Raw genomic sequence first — 14,297 nt, forward strand, 5'->3', positions numbered from 1 at the left:
AAGACTTGTGAAATCCTCAAGGTCTCCCATAACACATTTAGATGCCCACTTGAAACCATCTCCTGACATTATCCAGGAAAGTCGTTTTTACAATACCCACACTGCTCTCTTTTGAATATCACCATCGGTGTGTGCACTGACACAGGTAACATCAGGCACCTGGCACCAACACTGATCATTGCCAGCATGCTGTGATGACTTTACATGGAAGAGCTACAGTTACTGCAGGAAATGATAGTCTCTCTAAGTCCACCTCACCCTTTCCCCTGAGTAGCATCATGGCACCTGCCAGCCCTTGTAAGGAGAGCAGCAATCTCAACACCATTTGGGCATCATACTTGCTGGCTTTCTATCTGCTAAAGGTTGGGCAGACAGACTGACTTCCTTTGCCTGCAGATGTGCCAATTGCTCAGCAAACGCATGGCTGTCATTACTCTGCGTCCACAGTATATGCCAGGGATGTATTCCCAGCCACTATGTCAGGATGGTCATGCTTTACCGAGGGCGGGATTGGAGGGAAGCTAACAACCCCACCTTGGTAGGTCCCTTGAGACTCAGGCATTCCAACAGGGGATAGAAGGACACTTAGGCATAAGAGTGTGATAGTTTCCAGGCCTGTTTTGTTTCTATTAGATTCCGTAACATCCTAGTCTTTTGCCCACTTTCCAGATGACTCCGTGCGAGCACGGCCTCCATCGTGACCGCTCTCAGCAAGTACTGAATACATAATGTTTGTCAATCCAACTACCTTTAAACACGCCTGTTGAAGCTTTGATTCCCATTCTGCAAACCCTCTGTGTGTTTTGTGCCACTTGGCGGCCTTTCATCTTTACGGGCCTACTTGTCCCCTTCTAAAATGCTGAGTTTCACTGCCTCTTGCACTTCCAAATTTTGACTCTGATCCTACCTTGAGACTCAGGTAGGGAGCTCCCCCTGCAGAACCCCAGAAGCAGAGGTGAAAGTAAACCGGTCCGGTCCAGTATGGCATACCAGCAAGAGCCAGTACCCTCTACTGGACCACACCGGCTTCCACAGCAGAGATTGAAAGGGCTCTGGGCTGCCCGCAGCTGCGGGCAGCCTAGAGCCCTTTGATTCCCGGCCACGGCTGGGATTTAAAGGGCTCAGAGCTCCCCACGGCTGCGGGCAGCCCAGAGCCCTTTGAATCCCGGCCATGGCTCTGGCAGCCGGGCTGAGGTCGGGATTTATAGGGCTCAGAGCTCCCCACCGCTGCGGGCAGCCCAGAGCCCTTTGAATCCCGGCCTTGGTTCTGGCGGCTGGGCTGGGACCAGGATTTAAAGGGTTCGGGGCTCCCCTCAGCGGCAGGAGCTCTGGGCCCTTTAAATCCCTACCCCAGCCCCGCAAAGCTCGAGGTTCCCCCTGGTGGCCGGAGCCGCGGGCCCTTTAATTTGCCCCTGAGCCCCAGGGGGCTCCCAGCCACCTCTTCAGCTGGAAACCCTTGGTTGATTTAAAGGCCCTGGGTCTCCCAGCCACAGCTGGTGCCCCAGGGCCTTTAAATCTTGAGAGGCTACACCTCTTCTGTATGAGGCCACGTCCCCCTCAGGACTCCAGCAGTACCGGTAAGTACTGTAAGTTACTTTCACTCCTGTCCAGAAGGCCCAATACCTGGACCTGACTGGAGGATAACGGCCTTAAACTGGACATAAGAAAAAAGACACGAAGGTTTCACCTTGTAAAAGAAGCATATTCCTAGAAATCACACAGTCTCTTTATATCCTAGGGAATCAATCAAAGTTAATTTCCCAGGGTTTGTGAAAGCCTATTGCCTGGACTGTGATTCCCAAATGGGTTTTTTCAAGAGCTTAGATGGTTGTTATATTTCTGGCTAAAGAATATGCAATATGATAAAAACACAGTCTCTACACAGTGTAATAAATTACAGATCGTTTGATGTGCAAACCAAAGATCTGTCAAGCTACAATATATTTTAAATATTTTAAATGAGTCCTGCACTCCAGTGTCTGGAAATTTAAAATATGTTTCCAGGCCTCTCAATTTTCTAAAGACAGATCTTGCCCACTTATTTTCCTTTTGGAGGTTTTGTTCCAATTTTCACCAAGTATTGGTTCAAAATAATGCTCCTCTTCCTGGAGACAGTCCCACCAGAAAGGGGGCTTATGACTGGTCCAGTGGTTAAGACGCTAACCTAGGACTTGGGATGGCTGCATTCAAGTTCCTATTCTGGCAGAGACTCTCTGAGGGTCCAAGCCTCTCTATGCGGCTGTTCCCCAACTGCAAAATGGGAACAGTAGCAGTGCTCCACTTCAGAGGGGTGCTCTGAGAAACAAATATTGAGATCAATTAAAACTCACTTCCGTGAAAGAGATCCCTGACTTCCCAAATGTGATAACGCTAATGTTTATATATGAGCCATCCATGCTTCTGGGCACAGAATGAAAGCAACTCAAATCACAAGTAGTCTAAAGGCAAAGGAATCTAAAAAATCCCAGTACCAACATGATGACGATAAGATACCAGCTCGCCCACCAACCCACAATACACAGAGCCACCCACAAATCACACATTAAAAAGAAACATAGAACAGCTTGGCGTGTCAATCTTATTATCAGGAATCATGCTGCAGAAAATGCACTCACTCCAAAAAGATCTGACCTGAGACATTAAACTTACGCAGACTGCTGTGTGTTTTATTTTTTAAAGACCATTAAACCAAACCTAGTAAATTCAGACAGAGCTTTTCATTGGTTTTATATAGTTTCCCCTTCTGCTGCTTTCCTTCCAACCTCTGGGTATTCCATTTTAGCGTACGAATGAAGTCCACATGATTGCTTGAAAAGCATGCAAGTTCTACAACACGGAACACAACCTGGGGGTAGGGGAGAGGTGCTTTATTGGCTATGAATGCATGTATTTAGATTCAGATGAAGACTGATTGGTTAATGAGTGACAAAACTATACAATTTATTCACCAAATCTGAACAAGCTCCAGAGAATTCTGAAACTTTGTCATGCTTTTGGAAAAGTATGCATTTTTATAGCATGAACAGCCTATAATAAATACAAGCTAAAACATCATAAAACATAAATTACATCTATTAGCAACATCCAAGAGTTAAAGAAAATGTTTTGGAACTCAACTAACTGGAAACAGAATGTACATATGTCTCTGGGCTCAGAGCTGCATCTCCTCTGATCAAACCAATAGACTGGGAGCCATTTGATAGATGCTTTTGCTATCTACTGGATCCCTACAGAGAATGCATTTCAGAAACCTGAGCGCGAAGAGCTGATAGCTGAAGTAGTTCTCATTGCCCCTCTTCTCCAACAGACACTGAAAGCCTGAAGAAACCTCCTTTAAAAGATGCTCTCCAGATGAGCTACTTTTTGTCTCTCTTCCAGTTTGGGAGTCCACACTGCATTCTACAACATGACTGTTGACTCAACCAGAATTGCTGCTTTTCACATCTCCTCTTTGGAAACCCATTGTCAGGGTAGGCATGAACGAGATAGAGAAACTTTCCTGGGCCAAGGAACTAAGCACAATGGTGAGATTCAATCCCCAAAATCTCAAGTCTAAGAAAGATCCAAATTTCCTTTACCAGGATCCGCGCCATTTACCTTGGCGTAATGTATTTGGCATGAATAGCTAGTTCATAAGCAGCTCTCAGGTATTATCTTCTGCCTTCAAAATGTTTTCTTCTGAACTCTTTTCCAGTGACAAATGGCCTTTCCCCAAAAGTAAACGTTTTCACAAAGGCCTTTGATTGTTCAAAATGTTCCCACTCTGTGTATTTACATGTGTTAAAAAAATGCAGTTGAACTGAAGTGGATAGTGGTAAAGCTGCAGACTTTGGTTGCCATCTACTGGCCTGGTTTTAGCACTGATAAGTGGCTGCCCTGTGGTCTTTCCACATCCTTTTTCTCAATTTCTTTTTTTCAGTTTCAAAACTGAAAAATTTGGGAGTTATTTTATTTGGTTTGGGTCTTTTAAACTATCTATATTGTGGCTTTACCACGACACTGTTCAGTTCAACTGACTAATTGACCCTTTGTCTCCTAGTCCATGAATCTTAGCCTCCCTGCAACCTGAACTGACCAGCAAAAGACCTGACTTGACTCAATCTGGCAGCCAGCATTTCCCAACCATTTTATGTCAGACGTTTCAAGTACGCTAATGAGCATGTTTTGTTCAGTGTGGCTTTCTCACTGTGAATAGCGAAATACCACCACCACCAGCAGCAGGCTGAAACCTGCCTTCTTCCAAGTTTAATAGGGAGCTGATTATGCCTTTTTCTCCTTTTAATAAGCCAGACCTGTTACCCTGTATTGTAAAGTACTGCAAGCTGGCATGCATGAATGTAAAGGAAAACTGGGTCTGTGCCCCAACAGGAGTTCTGCTACTCTGTGTCAGGGTGCATATGGCTCACCTTCACATGAGCACAGAAAGAGTTAATTCCTATGCAAAACTGCCTGCTACTTACACCCACACAGGAGGTAACAGAGGTGTGTCTCGGGACATAAGGCCTCAAGCCAGGGAATGCTAGGAACACAGTTCCCTGGTGTTCACTGGAGCAGAAAAGCAGAGGTCATCAACAAACCAACTCAGCAAGGAACTTCTGCCAGAGGAAGGCCAGCCTTGAAAGTGTGGTTTTGTTTTAGCCTCACTGAGCCTTTTTTAAACCTGTTTGTGTTTGAAAGCTTATGAAGAAAGCTCACAAGAAAGCTCTCCCTGTGTAGACTCTGCTCTCAGGCTAATTTGGGAACAGCCATATTACAGGGCACATTATTATTACTTGGATAGTTCAACCCACAAGGCCCAAAAACAGTCTGTGCCCAGAAATGGTAAAGGCTTAAGCCCCCAAGGGCTGCATTTAAAAGCACCCACACGTCGCTCCACACTAGTGTCACAGGAATGAGAGCAGAGTCCATGAGTGGACAGGAGCTCTGCTGGTCTGGGGAAGGCAAGAAGCCAAGAAACCACACCACCAGGAAAGAGAACCCAGGGAAGTTAAGTGGTCATTTTAAAGAAAGCCAGCCTAGGTTCTAATCCTGAGCTGCTGGGCCAGGGACTTGTGGTGGTGGTGCTCAGGCTGCGTGTTTCTCATCCCGCTAACTCAGTGTTTCTCAAACTGGGATTGCCGCTTGTTTAGGGAAAGCCCCTGCCGGGCCAGGCTGGTTTGTATACCTGCCCCATCCACAGGTCCAGCCGATCACGGCTGCCAGTGGCCATGGATCATTGCTCCGGGCCAATGGGAGCTGCTGGAAGCGGCACGGGCTGAGGGACTTAGTGGCCGCCCTTCCGACAGCCCCCATTGACCCAGAGCAGCGAACCGCGGCCAGTAGGAGCCGCAATCGGCTGGACCTGCAGACTGGGCAGGTAAACAAACCGGCCCGGCCTGCCAGGCGCTTTCCCTACACAAGCAGCGACCCGTTTGAGAAACACTGCACTAACTCAAGGCAGAGCAAATGGAAGCAAGGGGGAAGACAACCATATTTCTTCTATCAGTGCAATCCTGATTTAAATGGTCACATGAATATCTAGATTGGAAACATCAGCTCAGACTGGGGCCCGTCATGACTGGTAAACTGCCTCCATCAAGGCCAATACCCAACACTCCAGGTGCACATGAAAACTTCCCATAATGCACCAGGAAAATTGGGCAAGGCAAGAAAATTTCTTCCTGGCCCTTGCAGTGATCAGTGTGTGACATGAAGCTTGAGATCTGATGACTGTTTTGCTACTCCAGTCTTAGCATGGTCCTTATGTTGATGTGTCAGTCATCACATCAACATCAGAGATGCAGCTGCAGTGTTTGACAACATGCTTCTATGCAGGAACAGATTCTGCAGACTGGCTCCCCCGGACAAACGATAACAATCATCTTCACAAGCCTCATCCGTACAACACAGAACAGCTGCCAAATGTGCGGAGCATGGCGGGGTTTGCTCCAGAGAACTGACACCAGCCTAGCAGGAGAAACAGAGACATAGGGCCAGATCCACGGGGGACATTCTGGTCCCTGCATGTCCCCACTGAGGAGCGGGAGCTAGCTGGCTATGAGTTTCACCCAGCATGGGGTCGCTCACAGCTGATGTCAGCTCCTGTGCCGTTTTCTCTGTCAGACCCAGCATATGAGGCGGGAAGGGGCATGGCCCGAGTACGCTGTGCACCGGCTATCCCCAGTTGGTGGCCACTGCCTGCTGGCAAAGGTGAGTGCAGCCCAGGCTACTGTACCTTACATGGGAGCCAGCACAGACCTGTCCCGAGAGGGGTGATGGATGCAGCCTCCCCATTCAATGGGCACACACCACTGCTATCTGCCTCATCCTTGCCCTGCCGAGGGGACACCAACCACCCTCCGCCCAGCACCCCGACCTTCATCCCAGCCCACCATGTCATCACGGAAGGGTGGCCGGGCCAACCCCGAGCAGCGCTGCAACTCCATGTGCCAGGCCCGGAGCAGGGAGCTGGGCCCAGCCCTATGGCACAGGAAACACTGCTGTGGGGGGAAATGGGGGCAGCTCGCTCCCAACCCCCACCCCTCACCTGGCCCTCCCTCTCCACTGGGCTTGGATTAGGGTTGTGGTGCTGCTGTGGGTGGTCAGTGTCCCCAGGTTGCAGTGCCTGGCACGGGGAGCTGGGCCGAGTCCCCTGGGACAAGAGACAGTGCTCAGGGGTCTCTGTGGGTGCACCCCTCCTCGAGACTGCATTGAGTTCCAGTCAGGACCATAAGGGGTACTGGTGGAACTGGGCACACACCTGTGTCATGGCCCTGGGTCCCATACTCACCACTGACATCATGTGACTCCTTCGCTGTCATTTGACTGAAACATGACAATAAAATCCAAGGAATGTATCTAACTGAGCAAAGCAGGGCGGATTTGGGAACCCCCCTTCGGAGCAATTCCCACTCCTGCCCTCACACCCACCTGGTTGATGTGTTTCAGTTTGTCGATGAGCTGGCTGATCATTGGCTCGGGACCCTTAGTTTTCATCTCGTGGGTGCCAGCTTGAGCTTTCCCCCCGTTCCTCGCTGCCTGGTGACTGTACCTGCGCGAGTGAACACAGAAGACAGCATGGGGCGATGGACTGGACTCAGCAATCAGAATTATTTATTGATTAGACCACAGCATGCTAGCTGCCTTCCCGTCACAGAGGAAGACACGGTCTCTGCCCTGAGAAGCACAGGATGTTATTATTTCTCCAACACAGCACCTACGACCACAGTCTGGACCCCATGGCGCCAGGTGCTACATAAACACAGAACAAAAAGGTGAAGAAAAACAGCCCAAGGTGGGGGAAGATACGACACACAAGGCAGGCGAGCTGCATGACAACCGCTAGGTGTCTAATGTAAGTCCAAGTCTGCTGTGGTGCTGGGCTAAGTTAAACGTGAAAAAGATTCCCACTCTACAATTCATCCCCTTGTGGCCCATCTGCTCCCAGAGTCCACCCCAGTGACCCAGCCCCCTCCCTCCACAGCAATGGTTCCCTGGCTAACAGGTTCCCAGGGGCAAATGGAGGAGTCAGCTCATGTCTCGTAGACTTTGCAGTGGAAGTGGGTACTTCAGGGGGGATTTAAAGGAGGCTAGGTGGGGCCAGGGTGTAAGAAAGCCAGGAGACAGCTGCAGGGGAAGCAAACACCCACTCCCATGAGGCTGGCAGCCCTGGCAGGGCACAGCGGGTGGGAAGGGGATGTGAGGCCAGCTCGGGGCAGAGAAGGGTGGCGTTCGGTAGGACCTGCAAAGCAATCACAAGCAGCTCAGATGCAGTGGAGAGGGGGAACCAGGCAGTGGAGAATTCATAGCAGGGGTCTCAGCAGGTGCAGGGTGGTGGTCAGAGGAGCTGCATGCTATGCAGGTTGCAGAGGGCGATGCGGGTGTCGGGAGCCCAGGGAGAAGGATGCTGCGGCAGTCAGGATGGGAGGCGGGGAAGGCCTGGGAAGTTCAGCTGTGTGGATGGAGAGGAAAGGTCAGGGGTTGGGAATAGTATGAAGGAAGTAGCAGCAAGATTTGGACACCAGCCCAATGTGAAGGGAATGGCATCCAAGATGTCACCAGGTTCACAGGCCTTCATGACAGGGGGCGTGTGGGATGTTCGGCGGTGAGTGACAGAAGGAAGAGGGGAGGTGGCTTCAGAAAAGGGACCCGGAATTTGGGTTTGGCCAAGTTAACAGCATGACATCCACAATCTGTGCTCAGTTCTCCCCAGAGCCGCTTGCGTTCCTGCAGATTTACACCAGTGCACTAGGAAACGGGCCCCAAAGCCTGAAATATTAGCAGCTTTTCAAATACAACCGGGGCCAGGTTTCAGGGCAAGTGCTGTTCAGAACTGCCTGCGTTTGATTTACATGAGATCCGTTACACCGTATTGTTACATGACAGTCCCCAGCTGAGATCAGGGCCCCACGATGGCAGCGGCTGTGCAGACATAGCGAGAGTCAGTCAGCTGATGTCTACACCGCAGCGGGTAGTGTTTCTTCACGCCGGGCAGACAGGCACGCTCTAGCTCTACTCGAGCTAAAAACAGAAGTGCGGAGGTTGTGGCACAGGCTGGCTGCAGCCCACCCAGCCCCGCAGGGGGCACAGCCACACTGCTATTTCTAAGCACATTAGCTGGAGCAGAGCCAGTGCGTGTCTGGATACCCGGGCTGGGAGGCTCGCCCCCAGCTGCAGTGTCGACATACCCCGAAGCGCTGTCACGCCGAACAGCTCAGAGCCTAAACAGACAAGGCAGAAAAAGGCCAGGCAAACAAGACAACTGTTTCCATTTTACAGATGGGGAACAGAGGCAGAGAGAGCAAGGTCACAATTCAAGAACGTACTTCCACCCTATTTTAAAATCGATCACCATTCTGGAAATCACTTAATCACCGCTTGCCTTGAAGCTCGTGCTAACAGCGAAGCACGTTGTTAAGTGGCCTTCAATCAGGCCCTATGTAACTTGGCCAAAGGCATCTGTAAAGAGCCAGAGCAGATCTCCTGAGTCCCAGTCGAGTGCCTTCACCTCAAGGCTACCCTGCCTATACATTTAATCTCTCTTGTAGCACTCCGAATTGCCACATTTGTACCGGGGTGTTACCCAAAGTACAATTAAAACATCGTGCATCTTTCTTGAACAGCTTTTATTCAAAAATTAACTTGTGCACGATTCATGTGGGAGTCAACATTTAACGTTAAACATACAAACCTCCATTTATATTTTGAAAAATCTTGTAGTAGGATAATCACCATGAGCTTTGGTGGAAAGTACCAAACACAGATACTCACACAAAATAATAGGCACTGCTGCAGCACAGCACAGCACTTAAGCACATGATCAGGGGCTACTTGCCTGCTCAAAGTTAAGCATGTGCTGAAATGCTTTGTTGGACTGAGCTCATGATTTCCACTGAGGTTGAAATAACCAACGTTTCTAAATAATTAGCTGGCTTTCAACAAACACACACTACATCAGAATCAATATTCTCAGAGCACCATCTTGTGGAAAGACACATTACTACATGCATAAAACCATTTAATTATTACACTCAAACACTTGTTCCTGCAAGATCTGTGCCTAACTTTACATACATGCATAAATGTCTGCAGGACTGAGGTGCTAGAACTGTTATTTTTTCACACAATCACAGAACACAACTAAACCAAGCCAACACTTCTATAAAACTATCGACTACGTTAGCAACATGAACATGTAAAGGCCGGACTTTCTAGATGCCTACGAAATTGCCACCTTTGCTGTCATTATGTTAAGCTAATTTTAAAATGCAGAGACAGAACATTAAAGTACGTTGCTGAAAAGTGTTGTGGCGTTTCAGTAAGATTTAACTCCTGGGTTCTTAGACTTCAACAAGAGCAGAACTGAGCCCCCTAAATGGAGCATACCTAAATCAAAGGAACCCATGCAAATAAACAGCTCTTGTAATCCCTGAGCAGGCAAAACTCACGCTGAAGTCAATGGGAGTTTTGTCTGGGCAAGGACTGGAAGACCAGAATCTCTGCACTCTAGTACATCATAGATGACGGAGAACTGTAGATGTGGTAGGGCCAGGGGACATAATGTCCAGTGGCGAATGTTCAATGAATGGGGAGAACATGGAAGGCACAGTGAGTGGCCCTGGTTAACTCCATCAGAGACAGGGTTGGAGTCAAAGGCTACCAATGAGACAGAGAATATGTCTTCACTGCACACTAAGGATTGAGCCCAAGCACCCCTTCCATCCACACACAAATCAGTCTGACTTGGGTCAGTGAGCGCTCAGGATCCAGGTCCTAGGACCCTGCTGAAGGGGGGAGTCATAGCCCGAGTCGCACGGAGACTCAGATCCAAGCCCTATATTTTGCAGTGTGGACCCAGCTCAAATCGCAGACCCGAGTCAGACGGTCTGCGCAGTGTCCCACAGAATGGACGTTAGCACAGTTGTGGGTCCCACAATTGTAAAACCTGAGTTTTGCAATGCAGTGAGGATGCTCAAACATGGGCTTGGGAACACAGAGTCCACAAGCCAAGGTCCCACAGACCCAGGTTTACAATGCAATGTAGACAAACCCTAATGGCCACGCTACCCTCCCGCACAGGAAAACTCATGAGAGAGGACCTGAATGTTGGGAGGAAACTCCAGGAGGTTTCCCTTTGGGGGTTCTCCCTAGAACTGTCTTGCTATCTGGGCTGTACCCAGATGCACAAGGCTTTCAATCCATGGGTAGGCAATGCAGCCCTTCCTTCTCCCAAGCAATGAATTCACGGGCACAGAACTAAACCTAAAGAGAGCTGGTTTGCTCACGAGCGTACAGACCTGCCCTGCTATTACACTCCAGCTCACGAGACTTCAGCCTGGGAAAAGGGAACACACCTTGTCAGGGGACAAACGCCCAGCTTTTATGCAAAAGGATGTGGCGACAGGAAAGCAAAGGAGGAAAGGCAGAAGGACAGAGGCTGAGTCACCTCTTCACTCACAGTTATTGGGCTCAATACAGAGGCCGGTGGAGACAGGAGGTCAGAGTAGATAATCGAATGGTCCCTTCTGACCTTAACCTATGAATCCAGGAATCATTTATAAAGCCCACGTATCCCATCGGATGCAAGGCCTGATTTTCAGGGAGCCCAATCTCTGCCTTTGGAGCTGACGGGAATTGTGGTCTCTGACAATCAGAGCTGTGAGGCTCAAAGTGCATCTCCTGCTATTCTGAAGCTGACAGTATCATTAACACAAAGAAAACAGACATCCCAAATGCATTTCCTTGGCCTAGGGATGGAGTCAGGTCCCTCAGGCAGACACTGACACAGATGCTGTAAGAGCATTTAAGCATGTTTCACTCCATCCCTATTCAGCAAAGCACTTAAATGCATGCTTAACTTTAAGCACCTTGGGGGAAATTTCCAAAAGTCCCACTGACTTTCAGTGATCCTCAGGGAGAGATTTTCAAAGGCACAAATGGTGGTTAAGTGCCAAACTCCTATGTCACTTTTGAATACGACACTTGGGTTCCTAAGTCATTCAGTGCTTTTGAAAATCTTAGCCGTGATGATTAGCGTGTTTTCCTGAACTACTATGTCACTTTTGAAAATGACAGTTTGGTTCTTAACTCACTCGGTGCTTTTGAAAATCTTACCCAGGATGATTAGCATGCTTTGCTGAACAGGGCTGGATTGCGGAGCTAGGGCTTTCATTCTCTCAGTTCAGCTGGAGGGAAGGTCAATGGCAGAGCCCCATCAGTGTCACAGCATGGCTTTCTGGAAGCCCGGCTGCACCTAAGGAGTGGCAGGACTGTATGAAGGGAGCCTGGGCATCTTTTCTGAGCACACTCAAAGATCGTGTGTGAGCTGAAAGAGTTTGAAACTTAGCTTCAGTAAGGGAAGGAGGAAAAACAGTTCTGAAATCCCTGCTTGCCTGGAAAGGGCAGCGGGTACCATTCCTGCAGCCTGGTCTCCCAAGATTGACAGCCATCAACTGCTAGAGGGCTTACTGGGTCCTAAAGCCAGCCCCACACCCATACTCACTGAAAACAAAAGTACAGGCAAACCAACAGCAAACACACCCTACTTTTCCCAGTGTTCTGGGACTTAGGAGAATCCTGCCAGTAACTTCCTTTTTTGTCTTTCCATTCAATTCAGCAAGTGAGTGTATTGAGCGTTAATTAGCATGACAGTGGCCATGGTAGTGCACAAGCAGGGACTGCATGACCTCACCTTATAGATTTACAGCAAATTTACTGTCTAAGAATAAAGTGTTTTGCGGAGCAGGGACAGCATTTGGCATGTGCTTAGCTGCCTTTCCGAACTAGGGCCAAAGACGGCCAGGTTGTTCCTGCATTGCCTCGAGTGAGAGCAATGGGAAGTCTCCAGGCCAAACTGACCAAGGGATGAAGGCAAGACAGACACAGAAAGGCACCTAGTGACGGATGCAAAACATTTCCAAATTAGCTCTGCAGAGTGTAGGCATCTTCACCGAACCTGAGCTGTTTTGCAGATACGTCTGTTCCATACACGAGCACTAACAATCCCTGATTCAGATCCCGTGCTCTAAGAACGCTGTCGGCACAGACTATCATACTGCTATCTGGCATAAATTATTAAAGTCCTCCGAGCTCCGACTGGGGCCCTGCCTTTTGAGGCACCGATGCTATAACAGAAGCATGTGCTCAGCCTCCACTTCATAGGCAGCACAAAACCAAAGATCCCTCCTTTTTTGATCTGGTACCCTGTAGTAGGATGTCATTCAGCAAAGTAACCCGGGTTTCCCTCCCATAGTTCCCAGGTAGGAGCTACTGTTTGTCATGAAATAATCTCAGAAGGAGAAATGTCATATTGTTGTAAAGCGTGTTGATACATGGCTGTCACTAAAGATAATTAAAGATAATCACGTGATGAAAACATTACCAAACTAAAGCCTTGCAAGGGTTACATATCGAGCATTCATTCGTAACTCATAAATATTTGGCGTTAAACTCAAATAAGGGGTTCGCCCCAACCCCCGCATCCACTCAAAACTCTCACCTTTGAAAACGCTTTCCCACTCCAGCTCCATTAGCTTTAACCAGTGGGGTCCCAGCAAGTTTTACCTCCAGGTTTTCATTTCATGGGAGTCCAGACAACAAAATGTTTTTTAAACGTGTGACAATAAATGTAGTGGCATGTTTTTCTTCCCCACCGAATCTGCTTTAGCATTGAAATGCAGAGAGACAGCTGGAGCCAACTCGGCTGTGCTCAGTGTGGAAATAAATTACTGAAGTGCAATGTATGATTTATAGAAAATAATCCTGCAAGTCAAACGTAAAGTATTCTATATAAAAGAGGAAAGAAACGGTTTCATTCAAACACCAATTAATTTATGCCTGCCTCCTGGCTACAAAGTATTTATTCTAATGCAGCCACACATTTTAAGCTGGCTAGAAGGGAGCAGAATGTCCTGTCTGGTATATTTGATTTCTTCACTTTGATGCTCCTCAATGAACCTTCGTTTCTTGGTAGTGCCGGGGGACACCAAATGCAACAGAATCCGACTGCCCCACGTGTAGGCAAGGCTTTTAAGGAAAGAGGACCCAAAGGAATGGATCCTGAGACATCAATTCTGCAATATCAAAAGGTGCTCTGCATTGCAGGACCTCTTCTAGCCAATGGAATGCTGTCGATTTATACCAGCTGGGGGCCTGGCCCGGAATCTTTGAAGTGTTCACCTTCTCCTGTGGGATACAGTATTGCCAGACCTCAAGCAAAACTGGAAGGGGGGTCTTTTCTATTTTGCTTGGTAACATTAACTGCCCTGAGTCCCAATCAGCCACACCAACAGCATCTTGCAGGGACCTGGGCCACCGAACCAACGCCCTCCTTTCAGATGTACAGCCCCATTGACTGACTGTCGCAACAGGACAACCAAGGGGTGTGCATTGCCCCTGCCAGGCACTGCCATTCAATCACGTCGGGCTGGTAAGCACTCCTGACACTGTTTTAAATAGGAGCTGAGATTCTCAGGTAATAGCCTGACTCCAGGCGCGGGGGCTTTAAACAAAACACTCCCACCAAATACGGCAAGAGTCACAATAAAATCATGAGAGTTGGCAACCTTGGGGATGGTACAAACTCCTTATCACTTCATTTAACTTTAATTCAACAACATTAGAGACATACTAATGATGGAAGTTTTGGTCGGCCTTTGGATCAACAGGTATGTTTAATGTATCTAGAGAGAGACCCATGATCTCCATTCTGGGAACAACCACTGAACAACCCACTACATTTGCCTAATTAAAGCTTACATATGCTAGGAAACTTTGTTTTATGTATCTAAAAAGTTATAAAATCTCCTTCCATTATGGGA

At 48.4% G+C, this 14,297-nt stretch overlaps 1 protein-coding gene across 1 annotated transcript in view; it reads right to left on the minus strand.

Moving 5' to 3' along the window:
• The window catches only part of GPC3 (glypican 3), a 270,979-nt gene that overhangs the window by 67,717 nt on the left and 188,965 nt on the right, over positions 1 to 14,297 (minus strand). Inside the window, exon 6 of the mRNA XM_050964411.1 lies at positions 6,910 to 7,030. Coding sequence (XP_050820368.1) covers positions 6,910 to 7,030 — 121 coding nt within the window. The remainder of the gene's footprint in view (positions 1 to 6,909; positions 7,031 to 14,297) is intronic.

This window comes from Gopherus flavomarginatus, chromosome 8 (genome assembly GCF_025201925.1).
Source record: "Gopherus flavomarginatus isolate rGopFla2 chromosome 8, rGopFla2.mat.asm, whole genome shotgun sequence".
NCBI classification, from domain to species: domain Eukaryota; kingdom Metazoa; phylum Chordata; order Testudines; family Testudinidae; genus Gopherus; species Gopherus flavomarginatus.